This window comes from Danio rerio, chromosome 15, assembly GCF_049306965.1.
Source record: "Danio rerio strain Tuebingen ecotype United States chromosome 15, GRCz12tu, whole genome shotgun sequence".
Taxonomy (NCBI): domain Eukaryota; kingdom Metazoa; phylum Chordata; class Actinopteri; order Cypriniformes; family Danionidae; genus Danio; species Danio rerio.
In genome coordinates this window covers 29076035-29093723 of record NC_133190.1, presented here as the reverse complement: position 1 = coordinate 29093723, position 17689 = coordinate 29076035, and the positions used below count along the sequence as shown (strand labels likewise).

The window sequence follows — 17689 nt, the reverse complement described above, 5'->3', positions numbered from 1 at the left end:
GACTGGAAGGCCATGATGCTCAAGGGCAGATGCAGGAAATTTGGCCAGGACATCGGGGTTACACCCCTACTATTCGAGAAGTGCCATGGGATTTTTACTGACCTCAGTGAATCAGGACCTCGGTTTAACGTCTCATCTGAAAGAGATATTGAACACTCTTCACAATATCTTGTTTGTGTTCAACTGAAAAAAGAAATTCATCAGTCACACACGTGTGAGTAAATGGTGAAGTTTTCATTTTTGGATGAACTACTGTACCCCTGCATCTAGGGTATTTCAATCTCACAGTCCACGACCCCTAAAATGAGAACTGTTCATATTAATTTCAACAAATTAAATCTGTATGTGAATAAACTTGAATCAATATGCGCCTGTTATACGTCAACATTCACAATATATATATGTGCAATTTTGTGCAATTTCTGCACTAGTAAGCCATGAAATAACATTCATTTAAAAAGTTTTAATATCTTCATGTTTGCTCCAGCACATTTGCTGTTCTTTAATACAAATTCATGAGATGTGGGATTCACATTCCATCCGTACAGTATTTGCTGAAACAGCTGGATATACAGCAAGATTTTTGTTCAAAAGAATAAACAGCATATTAATAAATATATTTATATAAATAAATATAATTATTGATACAGTGAGGAAGTACATAACGACTCATTTGATGTAAAACAAAACAATGACTTGTTAAAGAGAAGGTTTACCCAAAATTCTGCAACTATGTACTCGCCCATCACTTGTTCAAAACCTATTTTAAAGAGGTTTTTTTTGTCTTCTGTTAAACAAAAAACAAGTTTTTTTTTTAAATGGTGGTGGCTGGCAACCTTTGCCTTCCATAGTAATTTTTTTGTTCCAATTAGAGAAGTCTGAGGCGACAGCACCACAGCAAGAAGGTCGCTGGTTCGAGCCTCGGCTGGGTCAGTTGGCATTTCTGTGTGGAGTTTCCATGTTCTTCCCATGTTCGCGTGGGTTTCGCCCACAAGTCCAAAGACATGTGGTAGAGGTGAATTGGGTAGGCTAAACTGTCTGTAGTGTATGAATGTGAATGGATGTTTCCCAGTGATGGGTTGCAGCTGGAAGGGCATCCGCTGTGTAAAAAATGTGCTGGATAAGTTGACGGTTCATTCCGCTATGCTGACCACAAATTAATAAAGAGACTAAAACGAAAAGAAAATGAATGAACGAATGAATTAGAGAAGTCAATCGGTCCCAGCATCCAGCATTTTTCAAAACATCTGTCTTTACGCTCAAAGAAAGGAACTCATGAAGGTTTTAAACTACATGAGGGAGAGTAAATGATGAGGTAGATTTCATTTTTGTGTCAACTAACTCTTTAACTAATGCTCGAACACAACAAAATGTGCCCTTCTTAGTGCCTTTTCCCCCCAGACCAGAATGCACTGGTGCACCGATGCTCAATTTTGAGCATGCTATGAGACAGTATGAACTTTTTGTCAGCTGTAATCACATCTTTAAACTATCATCATCTTTTAAGACTGTACTTGACAGCGAGTCCCGCAGCAAGTAGCGCCAGCATTGCTGCCAGAGCAAGGCCGCGGCGCAACACTAAAACACTCAAAGGCAGCTGCACTTTCACTGTAGCCACGATCTCTTCCTCATCCACCACCAGCACATCCACATCTGTAGCATCATTCACATCACAGCCTTCATTTTCACCATCCTCCTGCGAGGCTGTCAAGAAAATCACTCCCTATTAGCATGCCTCATTAAATGTAATCAGACTTCTGAATGGTTTGTGTCACAACAAACATATTACCGCCATCCGTCCTTCTGATCGCCACACCGGCCCTGATCTGCGCCTGAAGATTGTTCATATTTAGATCGCTGAACTGAAAGTGACTGCTGTGAATATTGAATGAAAGGAAATCCTGTATTCCTCACCTCTTCCGAAGCTTTCTTCCAGTTCAGCTTGACAAGAAGGACGATGAAGAATATTGACTGAAGGAAGACGGAAACTAACAGGCCAATCCACAGACCTTGAGACAATAAATAAATACATTATTAAATATCATAAGTAATTTGTATAATATATTTGTAATTAAATACATTGTAAATATTAAATTAAATTTTATATATAATTTTTTTTTATCATAATATGTACAAAATACATTTTAAAAAATTATTAAATCGTAATACTTTGATACAATATTTTGTAATATACCCAATTATTTCAATTCTAGCAACAAACAACAGGATAACATCATTGTAAATCAACTATATTTCATTTATATACTGTGTATACATATTATTATTATATTATTATGTATAAATTACGTCACATTTTAGCAAAATTCCCATTTTTAGCAGCAAACTATATATTTTTATGTATTATTTTTTTAATTATATATCTTGTATTGTGATGAAACCTTTATGTATATTATATTATATTATATTATATTATATTATATTATATTATATTATATTATATTATATTATATTATATTATATTATATTAAGCTCACCAAAAATGCCCATTTTAGCAGCAAACATCAAGGGTATTCCAATAGGACATCCAATTCCATAATATCCCAGTAGGTTGCATATGGCGCCAAGCTTCTGCTTGCCCAGACCTTTCACTATACTGCTACCTGCTGCCTGATTCAGTTCACAAACAAAAAAAAAAAAGATTGCCATTTTGTCCTCAGATGACCCATTTCAGTGGACTCTCTCATTTATATGGACGTGAAAGACAACATCTAGTTTAATTAAGGTCTAAAGTCCACTTTCATGGTCATTGGGTTGATGTTGTCAGTTTTGTTATTATCAGTAATGAGGGCTGTGAGTGCTCTAACACAACTCTGCTAATGACCTACCGTTGTGGCATCAAAAATGTGGAAAGGAGTGTATAAAACCATTACTGTGGCAACCCTCTGGATGATGTCTCTGGGGGAGAAAAAAACAAAAACAATTGTCCCAATATTAGTGTTGTTTTTATAACCTTTGTTTGAATTTTATGAGTTTGAGGATTTCAAATGTTTTATACGTTACTTTCAGAAGCAACATGGACAATAACAAATATATAAAAACAATAAATATTTTTAAAAGTAATGTGAAAATATTTAATAGTACTTTTTATTAAATAAGTGCTATTCAAGGTTTATTTTCCCCAAATTATAGAATGCGTTGTGGTTGTTGTTTTTGATATGTATTAATTATAAAAAAGTTATAGTTATACTTTAAATAACCTACACTATGAATATAAATATACTATAAATATACTATAAATAATCAAAATGGCATATATTATGAATATAATTATGTGTTTAATTAATTATATTGTTAATATTCATTATATGTTATGTTATTAAATTGTTATAAATTACAATAATAAATACACAAATATTGTGTAGTAATAGGAAATTTTAACTTAAATAAAATTGACTTAAATGAAATGCTCTTCAATGTTTGTTTTATGTATTTTGAAAATTGTTATTTTCAAATTCTAAATAGATATTTATTCTGATAATATAAAATAGAAATATTTATTATTTATATAAAAAATCTATTATTTTATATTAACAAACTTATTAAATAATCAAATGTAGACTGTAAATAAATCATCATTGTATAGAGAAAACATATTAAAATCTTTTTTCTAAAGAAATACTGTAAAATGCCTCATTACATAAAGTTAATAATTAAAGCGCTATATGAGTGAAGTTGATTACAACTTTCAAAGTTGATCCCAACAAATTAGGAGAAAATTACAGAGAAGATAATTATCGAAGTAGTTTAAAGCAAATGTATTTTTTTCACTAAAGAAGAAACACTCACTTGTCATTAGTGAAAATACGAGCAATTACATTCTTTGAACAACCAATTACAGTTGCCAATACCACTGCAACAGAGACTGTAAATAAAATGCAGAATACAATAAAGATCATTAAAATTGTGCTTAAAGGACATGCACAAATAATGTATAAGCAACTTATTTACAAAAAATAAATAAATATTAAATTCAGATATCCATTTATTTTTAATATTTAATATTACCTGCACACATTATAGAGACTTTAGCAGAGAGTTTGGCTTGAGCCACATCTCCTGCACCCATGGCATTGCCCACTCTAACACTGCCAGCTATACTGAAGCCTATAGGGAACTGAACACAGGACACTCATTTCAAGTGTTCATACAATTTTCAAAAAAAAAAAATGCTTTCATGACAATGAACACATACCATATATGCGATATTTGCCAGTCCATACATTACTGACTGTGCTCCAAGCTCCACTTCGCTTATCAGACCTGCCATAAAAAAAGAACAAAGTTCAGCAACAGGGTTCAGAACTCAATGAAAATGTTCCTTTTGAAAGATACATTGTTTTCAAGAAATTTTCTTCGATCTGAAGTGATAGTTTACACAAAATTGCTTATTGTGTTGTCAACTGCCATTATACATTGAACCACAGGAAGTGACTAAGTGGCCATTCTGGTAGTACTGACAAAGTCACTGTTCTGCTTCAGGTATAAAACGATGTACTCCAAAGGACGTGGTAAATCCATTTCAGATTCAATTCAATCAAATATCATCATTTGTGGCCATTTTTTCCAACAAACAAGAGTAGTGCCTATTTAAAATGGAATATGAAATAGTCAATTGTAAATACTAGAGCTGTGTTGAAAAATTGTTTAAGAAATCGACAATTCTGAGATTTTTAAAATGCATCACTATTCTTTCTTGAATCAACTCTGAGCTTTTTCTCATTTTACAACTCCCCTACAATTAAAAAGCTGAATGAGTTTTACCATTTTTGAATCCATTCATATGATCTTTGTGTCTGGCAGGAGCACTTTTCGCTTAGCTTAGGATAATTTATCATTGAATTAGATTAGATAAAAAAAAATAATAAAAAAAAGACTTTAATAATTCTGATTTAAAGCCTGACACTTCTGTAATTACATTGTGTACTAAGACCAGCGGAAAATGAAAAGTTGCTATTTTATAGGCCGATATGTCTAGGAACTATAATCTTATTTTCGGCATAATAATCAAGGAACTATGCTGCTGTACCATTACTGAAGCAAGCACCAGGATATTATGATTCTTGATTTTTACACCAGAGTGACAGTTTTCAGTAGAGATTAGCATTACATTTTTGAAAATCTCAGAACTGACAAAGAATTGCATTCTCAAGCTATTTTTGCAATAGCTGCAATAAATGTGTAAATATCTAAATTTACTGTCCAATAGGGACAGTTTTAGATAAAAGAAACATCTCTTTTTATATCCCTTTACAAATACAATTATGGAATAATCTGCCCTTTTTCAACAATGCCACTCAATACTTTATATAACAGCTGCTGGTTTCATAGTTTATAGTGGTTAAGAAACTCAAAGCATTACTGCCATCTACTGTTATGCAACACAAGAGACTTTTTTCTGTAAGATTTTTCCTCATTATTAGAGCATGTTTTAATTAAAGCAGAAGAGCTTATAAATCCCAAATAAATAATAAAAATTGCATATTTAGGAGTTTTGATGAGCAATCCAGTTATTTAGTATAAATCACTGTATATTAATCATATCTTAATTATTAGATTCTTTTATAAAAATAAAAACAATTTGCTGTCAAATGAATCTGCAGTATATCAGGTCCTTATTTTAACAAGCATGCACTTTAACCTGCCAGCAGGCCTCCAATCTCATAGGTCCACCACTCTCCACACATCATGAGCATACTGGGAATGGCCAGATAAATGAACGAGTCCCATTCCTGCAAGCAGTCCATCGACCAACCTAAACAGCCACAAAGAAGAGCTTTAATGTAGATCTGTCTGCTGGATCAACTTACAATGGTGGTCAAATTTACAAACATGAAGATATTACTCACCTTTCCAAGTCTCCTTATAAAGACCTTTCCATCGGATGTAGATGAACAATATGGTCGCCAAACTGTACTGTGAGATTGTATTAGCTGCTGCTGAGCCTCTGAAGATGAAAAACACATGATCAGTTTTCGTTTTTCTAGCTTTTAAATTAAAATGAAATGTTGTGGAAACTTACTCAACACCCATGTTCAGGACAAAGAGGAGGATGTAGTTTATTAAAGCATTCAAGATATTCGCTACTACTCCAGTTATGACCAAGGGCCAAAATATTCCCTGTAATGACAGGTTAGATTAGGTTTTTACAATGAAGCTTTCTCAGAACATCACATTTTAACATCTTACACCTACCTGATTCTGTAGATACTTCACTTGAACAATGAACATATATACAGCCTGTGAGACAAAAATAGACAGTATTTAACAGTATTTTATGTAATTATATCTGATTTAACAAAGGTCAGTTCTATGAAATAACCATTAGACTAAAAAGGAAAACATAACGCTTTTTTGGCATTCAGTACTTCAAGATTTGACAAAATAAAGAGTGTGTGTTTTAACCTTTTCAAATGTGTATTTGGAAGTACCTACCGGAAGACCAGGCAAAAAAACGTTCACATAGAGTTGTGATACTCTGAAAGAGGAAAAAACTAAAGATGTTTTTACATTCATATATTTTTCTTTTGGTATATTGCAATAATAGTGATGATTCTGTTTGGTTGAATGCAAGGAATGGAAGGTGCCATAAAAAAAGTCTTCTGAAATTTGATATTTCATTGTAGCTTGCTTTTAAAAATAACTAATTACTGTTAGGCAGTGTTGGGTGTATGTTACTTTAAAAAAGTAATAGATTACAAATTACTGACTACTACTGTAAAACTGTAATTTGAATACATTACTAATTACTTCTTGTAAAAATGATAATAATAATAATAATAATAATACATGTTATTTGTATAGTACTTTTCATACATACATGCAAGTCAAAACGCTTCACAATCAACAAACAAGCATTAAATAAACTAAATAAAAAAGCAGTATATGACAAATGTATAGACAAATAAAGCAAAATAAACAGCAAATATATAGTCAGATAAAAGCATACATGTACAGTTGAAGTCAGAATTATAAGCCCCCCTGAATTATTACTGCCCCTGTTTATTTTTTTCCCAATTTCTGTTTAACGGTTAGAAGATTTTTAACACATTTCTAAACATAATAGTTTTAATAACTCATTTATAATAACTGATTTATTTTATCTTTGCCATGATGACAGTAAATGATATTTTACTAGATATTTTTCAAGACACTTCTATACAGTTAAAGTGACATTTAAAAGCTTAACTAGGCAAGGCAAGGCAAGTTTATTTATATAGCACATTTCATACACAGTGGCAATTCAAAGTGCTTTACATAAACAAGAATTAAAGAAATAAGTATAAGAAAAATAAAAACAAATAATAAAAATGATTAAAAAACATAAAAACAGATAAAATGTGAAATAAAAGTATGAAAAGGAAGAGAAAGGTTAATTAGTTTAACTTAGCAGATTAGGATAATTAGGCAAGTTATTGAATAACAATGGTTTGTTCTGTAGACTATCAAAAAAATAAGCTTAAAGGGGCTAATAAAGTCCTTAAAATGGTGTTTAAAAAATTAATAAGTGCATTTTTCTAGTCAAAAAAAGACTTCCTTGCTCTGTTAAACATCATTTGGGAAATATTTAAAAAAAGAACAAAAATTCAAAGGGGGGCTAATAGTTCTGACTTCAACTGTACACGCATTTATGCATATATCTACACAATCACACACATAATAGTCCTTACATATGCATATACAAGCACACACTGTACGTACATACATACACCTGCACAATATACATATATACATAAAATACATCCACTTCACAAACTGTTATATTCATATGCCATTTTAAAAAGGTGCATCCTAACACGCTTTTTAATAACATAAGAAGTAATCAGATTACTAATTACTTTACTCTGAAGTTACTTTTAAATCATGTAAAACCTATAAAAATACAAAATAAACTGCAGCTCTTTTAGTAATTAAATATTCACTGAGAAAAAAAAAACATTAGAATGGGTTGATCACATTAGCTTGACATATTCAACAGACCTAATTCTCTCATCATTCACTTGTTTTTAACCTGTTTGTCTTTTTTTAATACAAAAAGACATAAAGAAAACTGGATACCTGTAACACTGCATTGTTTGTTCTGTGTTTGTCTGAAGTAATAAGTCTAAATAAATCTCTATATTTCACACAAAGGAAATTTGTAAAAGCTCATGCTCGTTAACTGATGTTGCAGCGCAATTACATTAACTTCAGTAACTAATCAAATTGGACAGATTTAAAATGTATTTTGTTATATTACTGCGTTTCTAAAAAATGTAATTAGAAGACAGTAACACGTTACTCTGGAACACGTTACACCCAGCTCTGCTGTTTAGTACAAGAATACATTGCATGAAGCTATTTTTCTAGGATGATACTACAACAGTGTCTACTTTTGTGCTAGTCTCTGTTTTATAATCACAGTTTTAAGTAGTTCTCACCTGGCAACCTCCGGGCTTTGACCCGCAAGAAGTAATATTGACTCTGTATTGATGAGAATGGCACAGCATGGCAAACATGTAAGTAAAAGGATTATAATTGCCTTCTGAGTTATAACACCAACTTGTTGCAAGTTCCCAGCTCCATAAGTCTGAAAAAGACAAAGCAACCTTAAAGTAAATAAAAGGTTGCATTTGATGACTAGTAATTGAACAGAGCAATGTAGTTACCTGAGAAATAAGTGTATCACATGCTGCAGACAAGCCAAAGCCAATGCCAACACCTAAAACATTAATGACCTGTTTGGAATGAACACTCATTACTCTATTATTATTATGCTTTAATATACATTATTTTAAACCACATTTTCTACAGGAAATAAATATTTGAAACTCACAGCTACGGCAAGAGTAACTCCATCAAGCTCTAACTTTCCCAGGTGTCCACAAAACACAGAGCTTGTAAAAAGGATTAAGTAATCGAAAAGAATGGCGAGAAACTACAAGAAGAAGAAAACACAAAGATGTTTAATGTTTAAGTAGTGGATATTATTATAGAGGTAAAGCCAGTCATTTGTGTCATGCTAGCCAAACTAAATCTCAAAGGAATGATTTATATAAAGGTTATTTTCAAAATGGCAAAACTCTTATCTCGGACCAAACATGGCAAACTGTAGGCCAAATCAGAAAACTAAGTGGAAATAGTCATTTAGGAAAACCACTGTTCTTATGTTCCACAATACTGAAGCAAATGAGTCGCAAAATTCATTTTAAAATGTAACATACCAACCAGGATTGCAATATGTAAAATGCCAATTTTGCATTGACCATCACAAATGTGAATAGTTCAAAGTAAAAATGAAAATGAAATTCTAAAATTTATATCTGCCATTTTCAACCACAGTTTTATTACAGAATGTAAATTGCATACAAATTTAAATGCTTTATAAGTTGCAAAATGAAACGGAAAATGCAATTCCCATATTGAATTGATGTGTGTAATGTGCACAAGCAGAAATGGTAGCAAAATGATCGTTTAAAGCAGGGGTGTCAAACTCAATTCCTGGAGGGCCGAAGCCCTGCACAGTTTAGTTCCAACCCTGCTCCGACACACTTACCTGTAGGTTTCAAACAAGCCTGAAGGACTCAATTAGTTTGATCAGGTGTGTTTAATTAGGGTTGGAACTAAACTGTGCAGAGCTGCGGCCCTTTTGGAACTGAGTTCGACACCTGTGTTTTAAAGGGATAGTTCAGTAAAAGAAAGGCATCGTTTACAGACCCTCCACTTGTTCTAAACTAATTTTTGTTCTTCTGATGAACAGAAAAGATTATGTATTGAAAAAGGCTGGAAATCAACAGCCATTGACTTCAATAGTAATTTTTATCTACTATGGATTTTAATGGCTACCAGTATTTAAGATTTGTAAAAAAATAACTTGATTTTGTGTATCTCATAAAAAGATGGAACCACATGAAGGTGAGTAAATGGTGAGTAAATTTGACTTTTTGGGTGAACTATCCCTTTAAATGTTATTTACCTTAATTGAATTAACACCTTGGGTCAGGATGTGTGTAGCAAAAACAGTGTTTATTTCCAAATAAATATATAATAAAAAGGCTATCAACATAAAAATCATGAAGGTTTAGAACTATTTGAGGGTGAGAAAATAGTAAGTTTATTTTTATTTCTGGGTGTAATATCCTTTTAAGTTGCTTAACCTAGTCATCATACTCTGACAAGTTTTATGAGATCCCTTGATTCACGTCAACAGAATCAGTTGTCAAAAAACATTTCAGTTTCAGAGTTAGTAATGTGTCAGGCAGTCATAGCAGGCACTCCAGACAGTCATGTACTGTACACTTTGTGTTTGTTATCTTCATTCTGAATTACACATGCACAATATTATCAGCTAATCGGTTTTCAAATCAAATGCTTCTGAAAGAAACTTGTTTTCTAAAAACTGCTGTAACCAGTTATTGAATACCTATTGCCCATAATTTATTTTAAATCACCCAGAACTGCCATGGTTAGCGTTATATCTTATGAATGTAACACTGATGGAAAATCATGTTCTCAGCAGTTCATCACAACTCAGCAAGGGAAAGAGATAGGTTGTGCAAGGAAGGTGTTCATATTGAATCTCTTATCCAATATGACTATATTTAAAAAAATGACTACATTTAACAACCCCTTGAATTGAATTTAGGTAAGTTAGCATCTAGTTTGACTTTGCTTTATAATAAATGAAAAGAAAAACTAATTACTGTGCTATTATGCTGTTTCCTTTTAAATATATATTGGAAATAATGTCCTACTGTAGTATTTAAACTTCATTAGTATTCAAACATCACTGTGAAGTTACTTCAATGTAACCATAGGCCAAATGCTTACTTAAAGGGATAGTTCACCCAAAACTCAAAAATCTGTCATCATTTACTCACCCTTCACTTGTTTCAAATCTATTTAAGTTTAATGTTTCTGTCGAACACAAAAGATTTTACATTTTAAAAATGTTTAAAAATGTTTTTAAACTCCTGTCCTCAGACTTCCATGGTATTTGTTTTTCCTACTATGAAAGTAAATGTGTACAGGTTTCTAATATTTTTCATGAAGTGTTTGTTTGTGAAGAAAAAAATAAACCCATAAGGTTTAAAACCACGAGAGTGACGTAATTTTCATATTTGTGTGAACTATAACTTTAGCACACATAATGCCCACAAACAGATGCCATTTAAATGTCAATTATTATTTATTTATCAAACACCACCACAACTATAAGGATCAAACAAATATTTACAAATTATATTCAGATACACATAGGCTACAAAATAAACTGCCAGTTACGTGGGCCAACCACAGCTTTATACACATAGGCTACAAAATAAACTGCCAGTTACGTGGGCCAACCACAAATTAAAAAGCTGAGATCAAATCAAAGTGAGTTAGCTAACATTTACTTTACTGTAATATGTTATGTGTGACTGCAGTGATGTTTGTAAAGTGTGAAAGTTAAACTGGTGTACATGCCATCCCTTTCCTTCACGAGGTCTATGTAAACTAAAATGACGTACTTACCACGGGAAAAGCTAATGTACACATGCTTACAAATTCTCTCGTATAGTCCACTGGTAAAAAACTAAAACACCTAGAGCACCATCCACATCTGGAAGAGTTTTCTGCTTCGTTCATTCTTTCGTTCATCCTGAGGAAAAGTTTGATGGCTGATTCACAGAAAGCTGAAACTCGTTCCTTTAGAAAGCTAAGCAAGCTAATAACGTCTTATCTCTGTAGTGTTAAATATAAAGTTCAACTTCAAGAGTTAATTATTTTCAGTGCTGTCACTATAAATGAGTCACGGTTACGTAATCCAAAATAGGCGGATCGAACTGATCGTTACCTTGGCTACTTGATTTGTGTATGCCGGTGTTAAATATCGATACGTTATAAGTTGTTTAATAGGCATTTTATTATTAGATTGTTTTCCATAATAATTCCATATGAAGGTTTAAAGTGGACGTGTTTTGTTAGCAGAGAATTGTGAACGGTAGGAACCATTGCTTGGGCTCATTTCAGCTCGCGCAGAAATACTGCATCACACAAACAGCACAGAGAAGTCAGATAGCAAAGTCAGCAGCACTTCCAGCTGGGAGAGAGTACATAACTTATAATGTTATCTTCTTAACATACACCCACAGTGTAAATAGTGACATTTAATAAAACAAATGCGATCATCAGACTTTCCTAATTTAGCCTGGAGACAGGTAAGAAGCCAGACACCTGTTTGGGGAATGCACAATTTATATTAAGTAAAAAAAGCCGTTAGATTTTGAATGCCATCTTACGCTGGCAAAAATAATACTTGCTGTATTTAATTATTATATTGAGTCAAACAGATTGTAGGCACAAATAAAGTGTACTGTTACCAGTAGGTGGAGCTATTTATCCTAAAGTTGTTATTAGTTGCTATGCTAAAGTTAAGTTTCAGTATAATTTCTGAGCTGATTTACTGTAAATGTAAAATTTGATCGAGCAACAGTTGTAGTTTTTATTATAGTTTGAATTAGATTAGTCTTTATATTTTAATTTTTAATTTAAGTAATTTTTATGTCTATATAGTTTTTATTAGTTTCAGATTTAGTTATGTAGTTTAAACTGAAGAAAATAAAATAATGTTTTAATATATATTTTAAAGTAATTAATTTTAATTAACAAAAATGAGTTCAGTTGTATGCTTAATTTATGGTTTCATTCATTTATCATTTATTCTTTTTTTTTCTTCAGCTTAGTCCCTTTATTAATCGGAGGTCGCCACAGCGAAATGAACCACCAACTTATCCACATATGTTTTATGCAGTAGATGCCCTTCCAGTCGCAACCCATCACTGGGAATCATCCACACACACTCATTCACACACATACACTATGGTTTATTTAGCCTACCAAATTTACCTATACCGCATGTCTTTGGACTTGTGGGGGAAACCGGAGCACCTGGAGGAAACCCATGAAAACATGGGGAGTAAATGCAAACTCCACACAGAAATGTCAACTTACCCAGCCCAGGCTCGAACCAGCGACCCTCTTGTTGTGAGGCGAACGTACCACCCACTGCAGCCATATGTAAATTTAGTTACCAATAATTTATAATGTACATAATAAAAGTTCTGGCATTATATAATTTATATATATCTTTATATCTATAGCAAATATGAAAAACCAAAAAAAATAAACAATAATAAATCTAAACACGTACAACAAGGTGTGTAAACAGGGCTTTTGGGGATCTTAAATAGTTCTTCAAAAGTCTACAATTATCCATTTGCAATTTAAAGACTTTAAATGGTCTTAAAACTAAAATGTTGTTAAATGTTGCATGCACTGCTAAAAATCTTCCTCTGTATTTTTTGTTTTGCAATACAATATCTAAACACAGAATAGTTTACTCACCCTTCACTTGTTTACAAATTGCAAAAAAGTTGCAAGTTTTTTTGTTTGTTTGTTGAAAACAAAAGAAGAAGATATTATGAAGAAAACTGTAAAACAGTAACAATTGACATCCATTGTATTTGGTTTCAGCCTTTCAGCTTTTTTTTTTTTTTCAAAACATCTTGAACTATCCCATTTTTGCTTGAGATCCAAATTGAATAAATATATATACATTTAAAGTCAGAAATATTAGCCCCCCTTTGAATTATTTTTTCTATTTTAAATATTACAGAGCAAGGAAATATTCACAGTATGTCTGATTTTTTTTCTGGAGAAAGTCTTTTTGTTTTGTTTTTTGGCTAGAATAAAAGCATTTCTTTTTTTTTTTTTTTAAATATTTTAAAGTCAAAATGATTAGCCCTTTTAATCTACAAACCATTGTTATACAATAACTTGACTAATTACCTTAACCTGCCTAGTTAACCTAATTAACCTAGTTAAGCCTTTAAATGTCACTTTAAGCTGTATAGAACTACTTGAAAAACATCTAGTAAAATATTATTTACTAACTAACATCATGTAAGAGATAAAGTAAATCAGTTATTGGAAGAGAGTTATTGTTTAGAAATGTGTTGAAAAAGTCTTCTCTCTGTTAAACGGGGGCTAATAATTTTACTTGTGAGTGTATATATAGTTTTCTTAGGAATTTAACAAAACTACATGAATTACCTGTTAATGGGGTTTGAAAAAAATCTTTATTATTAAGTATTTATTTTTTCAGGGCGAGGCAGTGGCGCAGCAGGTAGTGCTGTCGCCTCACAGCAAGAAGGTCGCTGGTTCGAACCTCGGCTCAGTTGGCGTTTCTGTGTGGAGTTTGCATGTTCTCCCTGTCTTCACGTGGGTTTCCTCCGGGTGCTCCGGTTTTTCCCCACAGTCCAAAGACATGCGGTACAGGTGAATTGGGAAGGCTAAATTGTCCGTAGTGTATGAGTGTGTGAGTGGACGTTTCCCAGGGATGAGTTGCGGCTGGAAGAGCATCCGCTGCGTAAAAACTTGCTGGATAAGTTGGCGGTTCATTCCGCTATGGCGACCCCTTTTTTTAATAAAGGGACTAAGCCGACAAGAAAATGAATGATTTATTTTTTCATATTGAAGTGTTAGAGCAATGTTTCAAATATTTATTCCAGTTTGAATAATATAATGATAGAGTTTATTATGAAGTTGTGTTTTTTTAATCATTGTTTGATTTAGAGAATATATTGAAGTATTGTTTCATTTAAATTATGCATAGCGTTTGCTTTAATTGGTCTTAAAAATATATTGCATGAACCCTATAAAACCCTGGCAAATATATAACAGCTATTCCTCTCTTAAATATCTGCCAATTTGTTACAAAATTAGCATTAAATTATTATTATTATTATCATCATATCAACTTGCCTGAGAAAAACATTGTTCACAAAGCCTTAGACCTGCAGTAGGTGGCATTCCAATGTGATGATTAGCAAAAATTTGAAATGTAAAAATGAATCCATGCACATTAAAGAGTTACCCATTTTCACTTAGTTCAGCAAAAGGTCTTCCAAGCAAAAAATGAATTTTACGAATAAACTATTTTTTTTTGGGCTTTTATATGTATACAGCCAAATTGGAGGCTGAGGTATATACACTTTTGGTTCAGATGGATAATGAGTGGGTGTTAGAGATGCCGAAAAAGCAGAAAAGGGCACTGTAATTATATCTGTTCTTTCCCTCAAAGATCTAAGATCATAGTGATCACAGCGTCACTGCACACCCAACCGCTTGTTAACTGCTTACTTGTTAGCTCTATAACAATTTAATTTCTTAAATAGAAAAATTCTGTGGTCAAGGCCAGACCTTTTTGAGAGTCACGTTCTGTAACTCTATTTTAATGCTTTATTTCATACCACATATTTTGTGTGTGTGTGTGTGTGTGTGTGTGTGTGTGTGTGTGTGTGTGTGTGTGTGTGTGTGTGCGTGCGTGCATGTGTGTGTTATTTTTAAAAAGCATTTCTTCGTTTGGCGCAATTCCCACTTTTTGACCGCACGCATGTGATCTAAACCTGACCAAAATTGCAACATTCCTCTCTAGCTATTGCAACAATTGCAAGAAATGATCATGAGGTTTCAACCTGCTCGTACCTCAGCAATTGAGCAGTATTATGCACTGTGGGGTTGTGGCTGCTGACTTGAGACTGTAAACACATGGTTGGGAAGTCTAGTCTTTTGTCTCCGCAAGACCATGAGCTATCATTAATCCAGTGCTTCTGACTTCGGCAGCTCTGTGAAATCATCAGGTGGATTTGCAGTGATGCAGAGCTGTCTCCTCTAAAGATATAGTTTGACCTTAGAGATTATAATTTAGAGTCAGATTCACAAGATTAACATTGCTTTTTAATGTCTTTACCTGAGAGCTTACCGTTTTTTACTGTTTTTGCGTGAAAACCCATGCTTTTTTAAGTGTACGTTTCTAGTATAGGAGCCATATTACTTTCATTTAATGATAATGTTTAATTGTTTATCGATTCATTGAGGGTTTTTTCGGTGATGTCTAATGTTTTTGTCACATGGGCATCATGTTTCTTACACGCTTTTTCACACTTTCTTAGAGGAAGGCTTTTTTTTTAGTTCTTGGAATGTTTTTGGTCATAAAATAAAATGTAAAAATAACCATTAGAGAACATTCTGTGCAGGCTCTTTTTTTTGGGTTTTTAAAACTTTAAATAGTTTATTTTGGGCAATTCTAAAACTTTTGAACATGCAGTTTTCCTCAAGGCTTAGTGCTGGGTAATTGCACATGTATAAATCATGGGTTATGTGATCAGTTTCCAAAAATTAAGTACTTGTAATTATGTTACATTATATTGTAACATTTTCCCAGTGATTGGTTGCAGCTGGAAGGGCATCCACTGCGTAAAACATATGCTGGATAAGTTAGCGGTTCATTCCTCTGTGGCGACCCCAGATTAATGAAGGGACTAAGCTGAAAAAAATGAATGAATGAATATTGTAACATTTATGTAAGACTTTTTAGAGGTCATAGTAAAACAGATTTTAATGATGTTACAAAAAAAATATTCAGAAAATATATTAATGGCCATTTTTAAAAAGGTTTCTCCTAGATTATGAATATAATTTTCATTGTACATTCAATTGAACAATATTATTTCATTGTAAACACTATGATATATGTTTTTGTATGCTTATTTTTGTAACAAAATTTCAAAATTATTGCAAATATTTTATTAAAATTATACTTTATGAATAACAAATAAACTCATTCATCCATTCATTTTCTTGTCGACTTAGTCCCTTTATTAATCCGCGGTCGCCACAGTGGAATGAACCGGCAACTTATCCAGCAAGTTTTTACGCAGCGGATGCCCTTCCAGCCGCAACCCATCTCTGGGAAACATCCACACACACATTCACACACACACTCATACACTACGGACAATTTAGCCTACCCAATTCACCTGTACCGCATGTCTTTGGACTGTGGGGGAAACCGGAGCACCCGGAGGAAACACGCGAACGCAGGGAGAACATGCAAACTCCACACAGAAACGCCAACTGGCCCGAGGCTCGACCAGCGACCCAGCGACCTTCTTGCTGTGAGGCGACAGCACTACCTACTGTGCCACTGCTTCGCCCACAAATAGCAAAATATGGTGTTAAGCTATAAATAAATGTAGGACAAGATAATAAAAGTAATGTGATTACTTCGGTCCAAAGTAATCACAAAATGTAATCTGGCTGGTTTATTTAAAGTCTGTAATTTTGATCATGTTACAAACTACAGTTTTCCTTATATAATTAGTATTAGACTACTATTTATGGACAACAATTTATTAAACCTAAATTAATCAATTTGATAATCAACTAAATTTTTAACTAATCAATTTAAAACTGAAGATCAGCAAAATAAAGGCAAGTTAAAATGCTAAAGATTTGACTTTGCATTTTTTGGTAAATTCTTTTGTCTTGTAGATTACAGGCTGCCATTTTATTTTTATATGGGAAAAGGAGCTTTTCTGGTTCTGTTGGCTTGACAGTCAGCTGAGCTATTTTATGGGACTCTGTGTTTATAGAACACTGTCCTTGCTGTCATTACTTCTGGGCCATGTCTTTCCCCAAATAGTTCTTGCTTCATTTTTAATTTGTACTGGCGGGATCACTTTGAACTTAATGAAACTTCTTGAACTTACTGAAAGTTGTTCTTGCTGTACAAAGTTTAACTTGCACGAATATAGTTATTTAAAACTTAAACTTGTGTCAGTTTTTTTATAACCTTTTATGCCCGTAT

The 17689-nt window shown here is 32.9% G+C and overlaps 1 protein-coding gene across 1 annotated transcript; it reads right to left on the bottom strand.

Moving 5' to 3' along the window:
* Nucleotides 1-452: 452 nt before the first annotated feature.
* slc47a3 (solute carrier family 47 member 3) lies at nucleotides 453-11757 on the bottom strand. Its single transcript, XM_005157658.6, has 17 exons — nucleotides 11512-11757; nucleotides 8834-8935; nucleotides 8667-8735; nucleotides 8439-8587; nucleotides 6454-6496; nucleotides 6214-6258; nucleotides 6041-6138; nucleotides 5868-5965; nucleotides 5660-5773; nucleotides 4214-4281; nucleotides 4027-4135; nucleotides 3808-3883; nucleotides 2847-2916; nucleotides 2496-2628; nucleotides 1915-2009; nucleotides 1790-1832; nucleotides 453-1704 (listed from the first exon to the last, which is right to left on the bottom strand). The coding sequence occupies exons 1-17, from the start codon at nucleotides 11635-11637 to the stop codon at nucleotides 1496-1498; spliced, it is 1647 nt and encodes a 548-aa protein (XP_005157715.1). The 5' UTR covers nucleotides 11638-11757; the 3' UTR covers nucleotides 453-1495.
* Between the last annotated feature and the right edge of the window lie 5932 nt (nucleotides 11758-17689).

Bases quoted from the DNA above. Each gene is read 5' to 3' on its own strand.
- slc47a3 (XM_005157658.6), bottom strand. From the start codon at position 11,637: ATGAACGAAAGAATGAACGAAGCAGAAAACTCTTCCAGATGTGGATGG. The intron at 6,139-6,213 runs GTAGGTGTAAGA...CTGTCATTACAG, and splicing joins TGAAGTATCTACAGAATCAG to GGAATATTTTGGCCCTTGGT. The intron at 2,629-2,846 runs GTAGGTCATTAG...GAACTGAATCAG, and splicing joins ACATTTTTGATGCCACAACG to GCAGCAGGTAGCAGTATAGT.